This window comes from Haliotis asinina, chromosome 4 (assembly GCF_037392515.1).
Source record: "Haliotis asinina isolate JCU_RB_2024 chromosome 4, JCU_Hal_asi_v2, whole genome shotgun sequence".
NCBI classification, from domain to species: Eukaryota; Metazoa; Mollusca; class Gastropoda; order Lepetellida; family Haliotidae; genus Haliotis; species Haliotis asinina.
The window spans coordinates 20,134,034-20,149,005 of NC_090283.1; the positions used below are offsets into that span (position 1 = coordinate 20,134,034).

At 39.8% G+C, this 14,972-nt stretch overlaps 1 protein-coding gene across 1 annotated transcript; it reads right to left on the minus strand.

Annotated features, from left to right (window-relative positions):
- Nucleotides 1-2,755: 2,755 nt before the first annotated feature.
- Nucleotides 2,756-8,234, minus strand: LOC137281361 (uncharacterized). Its single transcript, XM_067812544.1, has 2 exons — nucleotides 7,899-8,234; nucleotides 2,756-4,218 (listed from the first exon to the last, which is right to left on the minus strand). Exon 2 carries the CDS (start codon nucleotides 4,205-4,207, stop codon nucleotides 3,251-3,253), a length of 957 nt encoding a protein of 318 aa, XP_067668645.1. The 5' UTR covers nucleotides 4,208-4,218; nucleotides 7,899-8,234; the 3' UTR covers nucleotides 2,756-3,250.
- Nucleotides 8,235-14,972: the final 6,738 nt, after the last annotated feature.

The following is a 14,972-nucleotide window of genomic DNA, read 5'->3' on the forward strand; positions in this document are numbered from 1 at the left end:
AACCATGGGGCTAAAAATCACGCTAAACGTTGAAGATGAAAGAACTGATATGGTAAACTTGTTAACAAACTTCAAAGATACACATGAATCGATGATTAGATTCAGAACGCCCCATTTAAAACATGTAGCATACAATGATCTTTCAAAACAATACTGAAAATCGACTGATACGTTACAAAGGCTATGAGAAAACTCCCAAAACACTACCAGCAGGCGTAAAATCCGGGATCAATGTCGCTAGCAAAGAACCGAAGACTGAATTCTACGAAGTGAAGATCAAGAAAACAGGCAATTTTATGACTGCTATTTACTTTTCAAACAAAATGTGAAGAAAGAAAACAAACAGTGTTTTCAGGAAATATGTATAAACCCTCTTCACTACATGAGACAGCACTAGCAGTGGAACTGTTTTGAAATGGACAATGCACAATTTAGATATTCTTGCTATACACAATGGTTGAATACATGTTAACCTTTAAAGATATTTTTAAAATAAATGTTTGACGACCTGAAGGAAAAGTGATGGATAGTACAGGCCAAGGGACATTGTCTCATGTTCATCCTTTTGATCTCTATCAGATCTCCTGAACATAATAAACTGTGACTGTTATGTCAATGGCAATGTCAGTGTAAATTTATGCTGCTGTATCACATTGCCTCTCATATTGTCTTGCATCTAAAAGGCTTCTGTGGTAATGTTATGATATCAGTAAGTATATGTTCGTGTCTTATATAAATGTGAAAGAAAGAAATGAAATAGTCGACGTAGATTGTTTTGTCAACTTGTGCGCAGACAATGATGACGTTATGATTACATTTCTACTTGGTGGCTTTCCAGAATGTGCTGCTGACACTGATGTTTATATCTGGCGCAAAATAGTGTTCCTAAATGCTGACTGTATTTTAAATGCAAGCGTTTCTTTGTGTGATATCCTTCATATCACCTGTACATTAAACCTCTCGTAACCATTTAAACTGCACCATTGTAATCTTCAGTTGTGGAGGAAATAAAGGCTATCTGTCTATTGATCTGTCTCATAGTAATCTAACGATGGATGATTGATTAATGTTTGGCGACCTGAAGGAAAATTGATTGACCGTAAAAGTCAGGGGATATTGTCTCATGTCCATCCTTAAGGCACTGGTGCATATTTTCTTTATCTGGCCTGAACAAGACAGTAGTTGACATCATGAGTGAGTGAATTTGGTTTTACGACGCTTTTAGCAATTTTCTAGCAAAAACAAAAGAGGACTCACACTTTGTCCCCACGTTAAGGCATCAGCATTACAAGCAAGCTCTTTAACCACTTGGCTGAACTCGCTCACTCTTTTTCGGAAGATGTTTTCGGGCATATGTCATGTTTGGGATTTCACTTTCTCAGTAAAGTACAAATTCTTGTACTTTCTGGGTTGTGTCCAATCCGGGATTCGAACTCGCACCCTCAGAGTCGTGATCAGGCACCTAATCGCCAGCACACAAAGTCAGCCGCTCAAACACCGCGACTTCCACAAAAATGACACATCAAGCCCAGACTGGTAGTCTCTGTGCATTCAAACCTGTGCTACTGTTGAATGTAGACGGTAATATATGTTAAGCGCACCGTTATGATTCATCCAGTTTCAGTGCATGTCGAGTTACACTAGATTTATCCACTAGCAACACACTTTATTTATATGGGTATGTTTGGGACATAAAGTAACACGTGATGTTTGTAGAAAAGTTTATCTTTTGACAGACGTGTACCATTGTGTATATAGTCATCCATGCCTTTTGTTACAGTAATGTCTTCATCCATGCCTTTTGTTACAGTAATGTCTTCATCCATGCCTTTTGTTACAGTAATGTCTTCATCCATGCCTTTTGTTACAGTAATGTCTTCATCCATGCCTTTTGTTACAGTAATGTCTTCATCCATGCCTTTTGTTACAGTAATGTCTTCATCCATGCCTTTTGTTACAGTAATGTCTTCATCCATGCCTTTTGTTACAGTAATGTGTCACAATGTACTAGTTCACCTGCAGCTCCTGTAGCTCATGTAATACTGGCAGGTAGCCCAGTGCTTAACGCGTTCGCTGTTCACGCCGAAGACCCGGGTTCGATCCTTCAATCTCCACATGGGTACAATATGTGATGCACATTTCCGGTGTCCCCTGCCGTTACATTGCTGGAACATTTCTAAATGCGGCGTAAAACCATAGTCACTCGCTCATGTAACATTGTATTAATAATTCACCCATTCTTCTTCTTACAGGGATGTAACATTGTGTATTTATTCATATACACCTCCTGTAACAATTAAGCCGCACACCCTGGCACAACCTTCTCTTTGTCTAACAAGCACAGATATCAATTCACGTACACAATTGCCAGCATCTAACTTTTCGCCAGGTCATTTGTGTTGCGACATTTTTTGTGTGTCAAGGTCCAAATCGTCTGATTCACGAGCAGTTCAATAATTTGACATCCTCGACCCGTACAGCATCGACCGTAGTCATAACAGATCGGGTGGTCAGGTTCGCTGACTCGGTTGACTCATGTCATCGGTTCCTAATTGCGCAGATCGATGCCCGTGCTGTTGGTCATTGGATTGTCTGGTCCAGACTCGATTATTTACAGATCGCCGCCATATAGGTGGAATGTTGTTGAGTGCGGCGTCCAACCAAAGTTACTTACTCAATCTAGTGATTGGTCAAAGTGAATCACTGATTGTTGATGACAGCTTCCTCGTACCCTCTGTTTCAAGGAAAGATCCAATTTTCCATTTTTGTGAAAATATTTTAATATCAGTGAGAGAAACAATGTAATAGATGAATGGGCTCTGTTAGGACAATTACTAACAAATGGATAACAAACTTCTCACGAAGCACAGGCTCCTAACCCATGTAACATGTCCCAGTTAAACAGTTTAAGTGTTAGTGAAGGAATTAAGTTACAGAATTCATGCAAGGATAATTAAGCTTAAAAGCACAAGGCAGTTTAGTGGAAAGTGGGGAGACCTTTGCATCCCATGGACAGCCGTGATACCGATTATTCTGGGTCCGAATCCTGTTTTGTTCTAGGTTGGTCAGCATTTCCTGTCACAAACATCACTTCAGGTTTGCTTCCCAAATCAATCTAACATGTCGTGACATAACTGCATTACTGTTCAAATAGACGTCATAACAGCTCACAATTCATGTTTGGCAGATATTGTGGAAATTGAATATCTGGGTGAACTGCTTCTAGAAAATCACTTTGGAAATGTTTGCCCTAAAGCTTGACTATTGAGTCCTGACGCGACAAATGCTCTTCTAAAACATGACTGTCACTTTTCTTCTTGGGCCGATTTTGTTTGTCAATGGCCTCAGAATGCAGCTTGACTGTTTGTCCCGATAGCTTCATACCTTCAATGATTCCCGTTGTGGTTATCTTCAATGCATACTTCTTGAACTCATCCCCCGGCTCTGTCTCATCCACGACTGTCACTTGTTTCTTTCTTATTTGCTTGTCGAAAATAGGCTGAAGGTCACCAATGGAAAAGGACGAAACCAGCTCCTGGTCTTTCTTTCGTCTGATGAACACCGGGGCGGTTCCCGACGGCATCCTCATGAGCGTCTCAACCTTGAACTTCTTACAGATTTCCTTCTCTGTGAAAACAACCTGTGCAGTGCAATGGCTGTTGGCTTCAACGTTGATATCACTTGTCGTTTCAAATGTCAACGTTTCCTCGAACGTCTGACCGGTAGTTTTTGAGATCTCCAGCCGTGTTTCAAGACCAGCTTCTGCAACTCCAATCGTAAAGTTTGCTGACCCACCGATGGAAAATCCTGTCTGAAAGGTGACGTTTACTGAAGCTGTTCTTGCTCGTTCCATCCTGAATTTATAGACCTGGTCCCTATTCGTGTCGTTTTGATAGTCAGTGGATAGAACAGATGTGTTGGGAAGCTGATCGCCATGCTTGAGCTGCTTCCGTTTGGGCCTGGTCTCGGATTCAGAGTGGGCCTCTGATTCTGACTCAGATTTCTTGTCCATAAGTTTAGCAGGCAGGTCTTCAAATTGGTAAAAGTTCATGGGGACATCCACATCGAAATTTTTCCTCCTGAGGAAGAGTTTTCTCAAGAACGATGATTTACTGACGAACTGATCCCATGCCCAGTCTTGTATCCTCTTTTGGACGTCAAAAATTGGGGAGACATCCTCTACCTTCGTTTCACTGCCACAGACCATGGTAATCACCTCTGAAAAGAGAACGATCTCATGAAAATATGACGCTGATATAGAACTGAAGCAGAGGACATGCTACTCACCACGAGAGTTCATTTAGCAAAACAAATTTACCGCATTAGGAGTAAATACCATGAATTTAGATTCAAGACTTCATATAATAACTAGGCATCACCGGTTCCTCGTACTCAACAAGCGGGATAGCTCTGTATCATTACGATAGCGTTGTTAAATTCTCTAATATATGTGAAATATTTCCGTCTAACTGTTTTTAAAGTGGGTATTAATATATCGGGCTTAGTACAATTATTCGTCAGTCAGGTAGGTCAACATGTTGGAAAGTTCAAAGGTCAGAAGTTTGTCTGCGGAAGTGTGACAACAGTATTATGCCAGTTTTATACAATAAATTGGAGGAAGTAAATCTGTAACTATATTTCCCGAGCTTACAACAGGAAATTCCATATCACTTACAAATACATCGGATCGTGATTATCCCACGATTATATACCGTTATATGAGAAAATAGAATCATCGTTCAGGCCTCGTGTGGATATAGTTATGTGTTTGTCTCGTTGAAAATGTAGCATTATCTTGTACATAACTGTCATGGCAACGAGACGCCAGCGTATGATTACAACACCACTCTATTGGCAGGTCAATGGTTCTTACATTTTAAAAGCTGAAATTGTTTAAAGCATGATATCGAATGGTAAACATAGTTCATCTCTCACTGACATCAGGTATACACATGCTTAAACAATACCCGTGAAGATACTTTACAGAAATAACCTTCAACAACCCGTGCTAGAAACGACTAACGAAATCGAGTGGTTAGGCACTGTTGCTTCAAGCATGTTATCGAATCCCAATTGTGTAGCTCGGTGCTCCTAATGTTGGCCACTGGAATGTCTGGTCCACACTCGGTTGTTTACATATCGTCGCCATACAGACAGGGGCGTTAAACAACAACGAAACTATCGAAATATTACGGAAACGAAAAAGATACAATTTGAAAGTAAAAATGCCCCATATCTATTTCCTGAGTTTCAAAGCCCGCGACTAAACCTGGAAAAGATTAAAGGCGTACTCGTCCCTTTTTAACGTGTTCTTAATCGTTTCCATCCATCAATCGATATTTGTCAAAACTGTCAAATGATGATTAGTTTACTGTCTCAAATATGTCAAATGACTATTAGTAATGCTATGCACGTATGTCAGTTGCTATAGGGTTATTAAATGACTAAAACATAAACATAATATACCAAGTTCAATCACACAAATCGTTCCATTCCCGTATAGGAAATCCGACATTGTGTATTCTATCGGAATATCAGAATACGTTTGCAAAACAGTTAGATTAGAACCATATGGGTATTCCAAATAATGGCGTCCAACTGGCTTCCAACGTTATATTTATCTGCTTGTTTGCTTTGAAAATTTAATTAACACGCGTGTTTGGTACATCTATGCATTCAAATATCCCGGTACTCTGTGTTCATAACTGCACATCACATATGAAACAATACTTGTCTAAACGTTTACCACACCTTTATTATAGACGGTAACCCAGTCCTTTGTCATGTTCAGTTACGTCAGCTCGCGAATCGTCACAAAGTATTGTGAACAGCAAAAGAAACGCAAATTTCGAAAAAAATAAAATCTCACGAAAGTATGCGTTCATCATTAGAGTTGCGTTTCTTTTGCTGTTCAGTATAGTTCAAGTAGGTCGAGTTCCTGGTTGCAGCGAGTGACAGACGGGTCGGAGCCATTGTTCAGTGCACTTTGAAATCTGTACTGAATCCTTTTACAAACGGATAGGATCGGTTTATGTTCGAGGACGTCTCCTGGTTTCGTTTCCGTGAGAGCGTGCAATTTGAAAAGCTCTGACACAGTTACGGAAGTGCACGTACATCGACTAATGACCGTACTAAATGATCGCTGTAGCTTGTAAGTATTTCAGCATAGAACAGGTGCATTTATAGACAGTCATGTCGCGCACACATCAAGAATTACAATCTGTTGACACCCGTTGAGACGACAAACTCGATCGGGTGGTCAGGCTTGTTGAACTGGTTCATTTACATGTTCGTAGCCTATCTACCAAGATCTATGCTCATGATATTGATCACAGGACTAGGTGATATTGAGTCGATTTTTCACAGACCTCTGTCATATAGCCGTGATATTGCTGACAGCGGTGTTAAACTATTCGCTTTGGGTGTTAGTCTGATGGTTAGGGGTTCGCGCATGAGATGGGTTCAACTCCCCAAAACAGTTGCTTACGCCCTTCTGTCCTGATTCACATGAACAGGAAACCCGTCGTCATTTTGTTATTGGAATAAAATGGCGTAAAACCGTTTTCATTTAGTTGTATTACAACGGGTCTATTCGACCCGCCGCCCCTCTAATGAGGCGACTAAAGGAGCTAAGTGTTCAGGCTCACTGACGTGGTTGACACATATAAGCATATCCCAATTTTGTTGATCGATGCTCATAATGTTGATCACTGGATTACTTGGTCCACATTCGATTACTTACAGACCGCTGGAATATATAGGTGGAATTATGCTGAGTCCGGCGTTAAATAACACACTACAACCCACAAACATCAGCAACTCATGTACAAGACCCCCACCCCACCAGTCTTATCACCCCGATCAAACGAATCGTTATTGTCTTCTTTGAGTAGCATTTTGAAGCTGGTAGGATGACCATGAACATTTTTTTTAATAGAGAGTCCTCTGCTTTAGCATACACTGCAATAAGGAAACTGTCCGTCTATAAAAACTGCCCCTGGTTCCGATTCCTCGAAACAACCCTTTTCACTTCTTATCGAATTTCAAACCGAGTGTGACTTTTTAACTCAACTGCATTTTCAAAATCAAAAGGCTCCAAAAACTTTTAAGCTATCAACCATCTTTGATTTTCATATCGATATCAGTTCATTCTAGGAAATGCATATTCTTGCGTTTTCTCAGATTTGAGCAAAAACTGTAACTTAAGTCAAAACTCAGACTTCAGTTCGCTTCGAGAAATTGGGGACTGGTGAACGTTCATTTTGTTCCGAGTACAGTACAGCTACCACATGCACGTCCCAGACAACTTTTCACCTCACTCAGACGAGAGCACAGTCGCTGCATACGATTCACCACCCGCATGCTATATGAGTACCGTTAATTGAAATGCATCGACCCGTTTGTTTATCGCATAGCAACGAGGACCACAGACACGTCACGGTCTATTTCATAATTCGATAATACAGTGAACATTTGTTCTGCGAGCGATTCGCGAATACATTTTACCATAAACAACTGAGTCCATTGTGTTAAACTGTCAAGGATATGCAGTACGTCACTTTACACCCTCACGTCCTATAGTTTGTACAGATTTCAGATATCATATTTCATCTGTTTCATATTTCAGCTAAGACAGCTATGGCTTACAATGTTAATAATCTACTCAAGAATAGGTTGATATGTAATAAATTACATCTGATTATTACAAAACGTGAATATTTCAGTAAGCTAATACAGTGTCCCTTACATTTCAACAAGATCGGTTTCGAAGCTGAAGTCAACGACAGAGCGAGAAGATTGAGCTTATAATGCAAATATGTGCATTGATGAACTGATAGTGCACAACCTGGTAAGATTCTGCGAGCATAATTTACAGAAATATATAATTAAACTGTTACCTCTTGGGCGCTGAAGTCAATGGAGATCGCCTGGCTTCCTTGTAGGACGCTTTCACCTCGTTGCACGGGGTGACATATGGGTCAGCGTGACCCGCCTGTCCCGGATCCATGACACTCGTTCTGATAAAGAGCTGCATATTGCGAATAGCCAGTTTCCTCGAAAGATTACACCCATGTATTCATGCATCGACGGGTCTCATTGTCACGGCTGCACAGTCATGTACAATGGAACCCTTTCAAACTTGACTCTGCCTATTTCAGATCGTTTTCTGTTTCACTTACCTTCGAACGTATCTATGTTTGTTGTCTAGTCATCTTGACTTCACATTCACGTATAACGGAACCTGTTAAAACGGGACTCTGCCTATTCCAGATCTTTGTTTATTTTTCTTCGTTTCAAAATATTTAGGGACCGCCGGGTAACCCAGTGGTTAAAGCGTTCGTCATGTCTGAGACCAGGTTTCAATAACCTCCTCACCCGGATCAAAATTACCAGCACTCAGCAATACTCCAGGTATATGGCGACGGTTTGTAAATAATCGAGTCTGGACCAGACAATCCAGTGATCAACAACATAAGCATCGATCTGCGCAATTGGGAACCGATGACATGTGTCAACCAAGTCAGCGAGCCTGCCCACCCGATCCCGTTAGTCGCCTCTTACGACAAGCGTACTGTTTTACGCCGGTTTTAGAAATATCTTAGCAACGTATAATACATATGACATTACACTTTCTTAGAAAAATACAGATTCTGTTACCTGGTAGACCGCGTCTATGCTGTTAGACTGCGTCCGTACTCTCAAACCGAGGCACCTATCTACCAGCGGACAAAGTCATCGAGCGGACCCATTCATCTTAAACTGCTTCCATAGAATTTTGTCAACTCTTTACCCAGATCGGGTACCGAGTGTACTCCGCACACAAGTGTAAAATAAAAAGGTTTCCTCAAGTTAAATTATGCACAGCTTCAACCGGACACTCTCAGATTTAGGCTCGAATCGCTTTCTTAGATGGGACTAAATCCCAAACATATTGGACTATGTACTTGGTTATATCAGAGTACTCCTCAACCCCTCCGAACTAAACTATGGACACATATATACGCATACCGACACGCGCCCACGAACCCGCGCACACACGTGCACACATACATACATCATTACTATGTTGGTAATGTTCGTTTTATCTATCACAATACGGACAAAATGCATGCTCCTTCGTCTTGAGCTAGCACTACAGCACCTGGTTACTCCTCCCAGTTCGTTTTGACATGTTTTATATTCCCCCTGCAGTCGTCATATCGACATTGTGGTGATTTAAAATCGAGGTGAACAGCTCCAAATTGTTGATACGGTGTTCAGTAATATTTGCTCACCCATTTATAACTGAAATGTTTAATAGTTATGCAAGTTTAAGATAAACAGAAACAGGTTCTCTTGAACCTGTTCTATGCTCCTCTAACTGGGTCGTACTATTTTGATGAATTGCCTGCTGTGTTTGTGGTAATTTCGTACATAGGGGTGTACAATGGTGTTCACCCTTGTTTCGGGTTTCACGAGGTGCAGAGCGGGCATTCACGGTGAATACTCTCTTACATTTGCATGGTGATCTAGATTAAATTGGCTCTATTGAAATGCAAATACACATTACGTGGTCAAGATCAATAATAATACACTAAATGTGTGGATCTATTTATAACATGCATGCTTTACATATGCAACTGCCTAAATCGAAAGCTGTCCGTGAATAATTTAACTTTTCTGTTTATGCAAAGAGGCTTTGGTTGACCTCGGCTCAGTCAGTCTGGTTAGGCTCGTCGTCAGTTCAGGGACTTGTCACACAAAGGCGATGCTTCAAAATAGGCTTACGATGAACGTAGCGCTAAGATTTCTTTTGCAAAGAGGCCCAGGGCCTTTTGAATATGGAACTAGAGTCTCGGGAAAGCTGTGTGTCTGTTTTTTAATTTATGTTTTCATCAACTTGTACGGGTGTAGTTAGTGAGTTAGTAAGTAAGTGGTTCAGTGGGTGCGTGCCTGCCTGCCTGCCTTCCTTGCCTGCCTGTCTGCCTCCCTTGCCTGCCTGTTATTTCAGCCATATCGTGATTACAACGAGTCATATATTGATAGGAAATAAAGTTCTATATTGATATCTGTGAACAAAGGGCAGTAAAACAACTAAAATATCACAGTGAGAGCCTTACAACTAGCATGTAACATAAAATATTCCACTACATTTTGCGCTGTTTTTTCGTTGTAAGTCCTGTGATAGGGTTTGGCATGAAGGTACCATCCGTATATCTAAAGCCTCTGGTGTCTGGGGTGATCTTTTGAGAAAGTTTAAAAGTTGTTTAAAGCATAGTAGTAAATAATGGTAATGGTTTAGAATCAAAATATGTACAAGCAGGGGTCCTCAAGGGTCGGTACTAGGACAACTGCTGCTTGTTGTTGAAACTATCGAAGGCATTAAGTAAAGTTAACGCAATATTTCATGGCCCCCAAACGACCCAAACTATAACATTCAGGTCTTTGAAGGGCATTTAGAAGTGAAATGCATAAGAATGAAGATTTTATGGATATCAACTTCTTTATATGAGAACACAACGTTTCGGAGTTGCTTACTCCTTCATCAGGTGATTGAGAATGGGGTACAGAGCTATATTTATATGTACAGGCAAAACAATAACAAAGTAACAAGTGGAATGAATTAACGAAAGCTGGAAGCCAGTATAAACAAGCACTGATAGGAAGCCGACAGTTATGATAACAATGATGGAAGCCAATGGTAATACATTACAGATGATGGGATATGTTTACATAACACAGGTAGGGGGTAAGGACGATGTACATGATTGGGGATAAGGATGGAAGCCAATGGTGGATGATGTTTACATAACACATGATTGGGGATTAAGGATTATGTACATGACTACATGAGGTTTGATGGGCATGTTTACATGGGGGTTGAACAGTCATTATTGCTAAAAAAAACTGCATTTGAAAACCCAGAAAACTATTTGTGGGGCAGTTCGTTGTATTAGCAATGCCAATATGTATGAAAAACAGCATTTGTTTAACGTTTACAAGGACGTAGATATCTCTTTAAATCGCTTACACTGTACAAAATGAGAAATGGTATAATAATTTCATCTGGATATCTGAGGAAACTCATGTCTCTAAAAGTAACAAATGTAATCTTAGAAACAGATCACGCATACAAACAATCAATGTGAAATCAATATAGACCTATGACTAATCAACTTTTCGGGACACGATTAACTTGTGGAATAATCTATCAGGCGAAGTAACTAATGCACGCTCCTTGAAAACTATCTATATAGTTAGTCAATTGCTTCGACAATTATGACGCGACTCGACCTTGACTGTGGTTCTTGATTCTGTCAAGTTGGGCACTATCGCTTCAGGGTCGGCTTCAGTGACCTAAACCCTATGTTTAGACGACATGTATCGCCCTGGACTGCACATGGAACAAATGCAACAATATCTGAAAGACTGTGTAGCAGTGCATACATAGGTATGACTTGAAATCCATACTTCATGGCCACAGTTAAGTCAGGAGTTCTACATAGATCGACATTCTCCATGACTTATTGTCAAGTGGAAATTATTTGAGCAATTTCAAATCCACTTGGAAGGATAACTTTACCATTAGATTTCCTTACGGACATCATTGACATCAAAATATTGACTGTATATATTCCCTTTGCGTAACAGTAACTTATGTCCTGAACTATCTTGTACAGTGTACACTAGTCCATTGTCAACATGTCCTGGTCAGGTGTTCCCATGAGCAAGTTTTGCTTTTATTAAGCGAGCCTGGTGGGAATATACATACTTTAAAACAATAGTTGTTAGTTGTATATTTTTTCGTACTCAAATGTTTTTTACAAACCTGAAATTTCAAGCATTTTCTAGTTACTTCAAGCATCTGTCAAAAGCCTGACACCTCCAATTGTTGACACGACGTAACGACAAAGTAACGATATTTTGAATCCTGTGGTAACGAGAAACTGTTCGAAACGAGACAATCGTTGAAGCAATGAGGAAATACTTAAAGCAACGAGAACATAGCTGAATAAAGTAGAAAATAATCGAAGCAAAAACAAAGTAAAAAATTTTTAAAAAAGTAATAAAAACGTATTAGGAAAGTGTCCGGGTTCTCCACAATCAGGGTAATGTAGAAGGCAGCAGTGTTGGGGAGCCTTCATATTCTCCGGAAAGTTCTTGGTGGGTTCGACGAGGCAGTGTTTCCTGGGAGAAGTCCCATTCGCTGTCTGGGCTACTTGTAGAGGGGGCGAGGGCCCTGAGCTGATGATGAGCTTTACCGGCCTGACTGTGCCAGGATCACCCAAACCCTCTATGCTGCATATCAGTCTTAATCTGTAAAATAAAAATAAAATACAATGACTCTTTATCAGGAACACATTTTTTACCCAAATATGAAGTAACGAGAAGAAAATCGAAGCAAGGGCAAAACATTTGAGACATCGAGAAAATAATGGCAACAAGGAAACGAGTACTTAAAGCAACTGGAATATATTCGATGCAACGGCATAATAATCGATGCAAAGAGAAATTCCTCCGAGAGGATATTTCAAGCTAGAAAGTGGCCGTGATGACTCCCGTAGCTTTTCCCTCTGGACGTCAGAACTGTTTCGTTTCCCACCCTTTGCTTCAATCCTGGGTCAAATATTTTTAATCACCACATACATACAAGACAAAAACCTACGATAATGTAAGGGTCGAACTATAATCAGTTCATTGGCTTCATCGGCGATCACGATTTGAAAGCATGACGAAGACGCTTGTGTATGCATCACCAGTTGAAACTTGAAAGTGATTAAACTGAACGAGCATGGTTTGGTGTTGAAGTACGATCTACAGGTAAGACTGAAGTGGCTGACTGTCAGCAGTAAAGATAGATGTCGTGGGTGTTTATCTACACCTCTGGTGGTTGAACTTAGCAGGGCACAACTTAACAGTAGCACAGAGATGAACGAAATATGCTCCTACATGATTATCTGTAAAGTGTTAAACAGATGCATACATGAACATCTTATTCATATATATTTGCAAAGTTTGCTTACTCCAGAATATGCCAGTTCTAAATGATTACCATGACAAACCGTTAATATGTAAAATATTTCACAGATAGATCACTTTACATTTTGAAATCAATACATGAATATGCAAGAGTGTTATAAGTATCTTTCATTACTCCGTTATCGTTCGAAGCCTAGATTATTAATTAACAATGCATACGTTTTATTTGAATAAGAGAATCCACAAAATGAACTCCTGTATGTTAACATGACCTTGTGCAGCTCTGGACTCGGTGACTGTGACGTCATGAAGTTTGAGTGACAAGTCCACACGAGGGAACTAATTTTAGAAAATGACGATACCCATTAAAGAAAGACCAATAGGATTATCCCTGGAAACGAAAAGATGGAAACCAGAAACGCGGCTTCATTTTGACGATAGTCGTTCAGCGGAGCGGAGGGATAGTCATTTTACGGAATACGTCGGGCGATATCACATGTAAGCATGAAAATAGACATACATTCCGATTTTCTTTCACGGGAAACGATTCTGATGTATTTGGAAACGTATTGTTCAATCAAACGTATTGCTATTTTTATATGTGACGCAACGTGAAGATCTTTTTACTAAGATATAACAATGAAAATTCAATGTCTTTACTGTTACCTTTGGAACCAATGGTTAGCACCTGTTTTGAAATCCGTGACTAACGTTTCTAACGACAAAGAGAGTCAATACATCTGGCTGCTTGAAATTTATGATCACGATAACAATGTCCGCAACTGAAACCAAGGGTTGCTCTTGATTTGATATAAACACTGTCTATGCGATTGGGATTTCATAAGCAATGTCTTCCTTGACGTATCAGTTGGTACTTACATAAGCGTATATGATATAGGCACTGTAGATACTTATGACATACATTCGTACTGGTTTTGTGACATCATGCACTAGAATCGTGAATACTCTTGCTCATTCAGTAATGACAACACAAGATTCGCAATTGCAGCGTGCGTCCCCCGGTGCGTACAATGCAAAGTAACATCACGTACCTCTCTTTGAAACGACTGTCTGAACAGACTCACAACCATACACCCATGTTTGTCACACGGAAAACATCAGAAATACAAACGACTATCGTTCTTGTTTTCTGCAGATACCACCGTATATGAGAAATGGAGCCTGTCAATGGTAAAGCTAACATACATTTTCTTTCAATTACGCAATTAGAAAACGATCACCATTCTAAAATGTATTCAAACTCAAAAATGAAATAAAACGTTTGATTCCTATAGAGGTCGATGGACCTGTTTATAAATTATTTGCTATGTACAGTGGTTGAAATGTGTTTTCTCCAAATTACTTCAGTACATTGCGTTCCGGGAAAAAAATCTCAGACGATTTACTACAATGTGGAAGGAATTACTTCAGCGTCATGGGAGATTGTTCCACAAAATGGGTATGTTTGTTTTCTTCGCTAGCTTAATAGTAGGCATGCTAAAAGGCCATGAAAGGTAAACTAGACACACAGGCATGATCGTTAGTCGTGTTATTTGATCAGAAGGTTATTCGTGCTTTTGGATCACCTTTTATTGAACACTAGGTTTCACTGCTATTTGATACGGAATCTTAAAGAATTTGAGACACCATTGTATTTTCCTTTCATATGTCGAACGTGCGATTGTCTCCAAAAGAAAGATTCCTACTTACTGTTTCGCTGTGTCTTGAATCTCGAATAACTCGACGCATTCAATAATGCCCCTTCAACTTCTAAACATCGATGTGACATATCCTTATGACATACTGAAGATAGAACCGAAAATAGGCCCTGAAGTTTTAGTGATTTTTGAAATTGGTATTTCTCGTCACTGTTATTTGTTTGATCTTTAGTACCTTCTTGATTAATTAATACTTATAAGAAGTGTTATATCACCAGCAAGAAAGAAGTAGAATTTTAAAAAATGAGGACAGAATGTATGAATATTTAGCTTTCGTAGCTTTAGGTAATACAG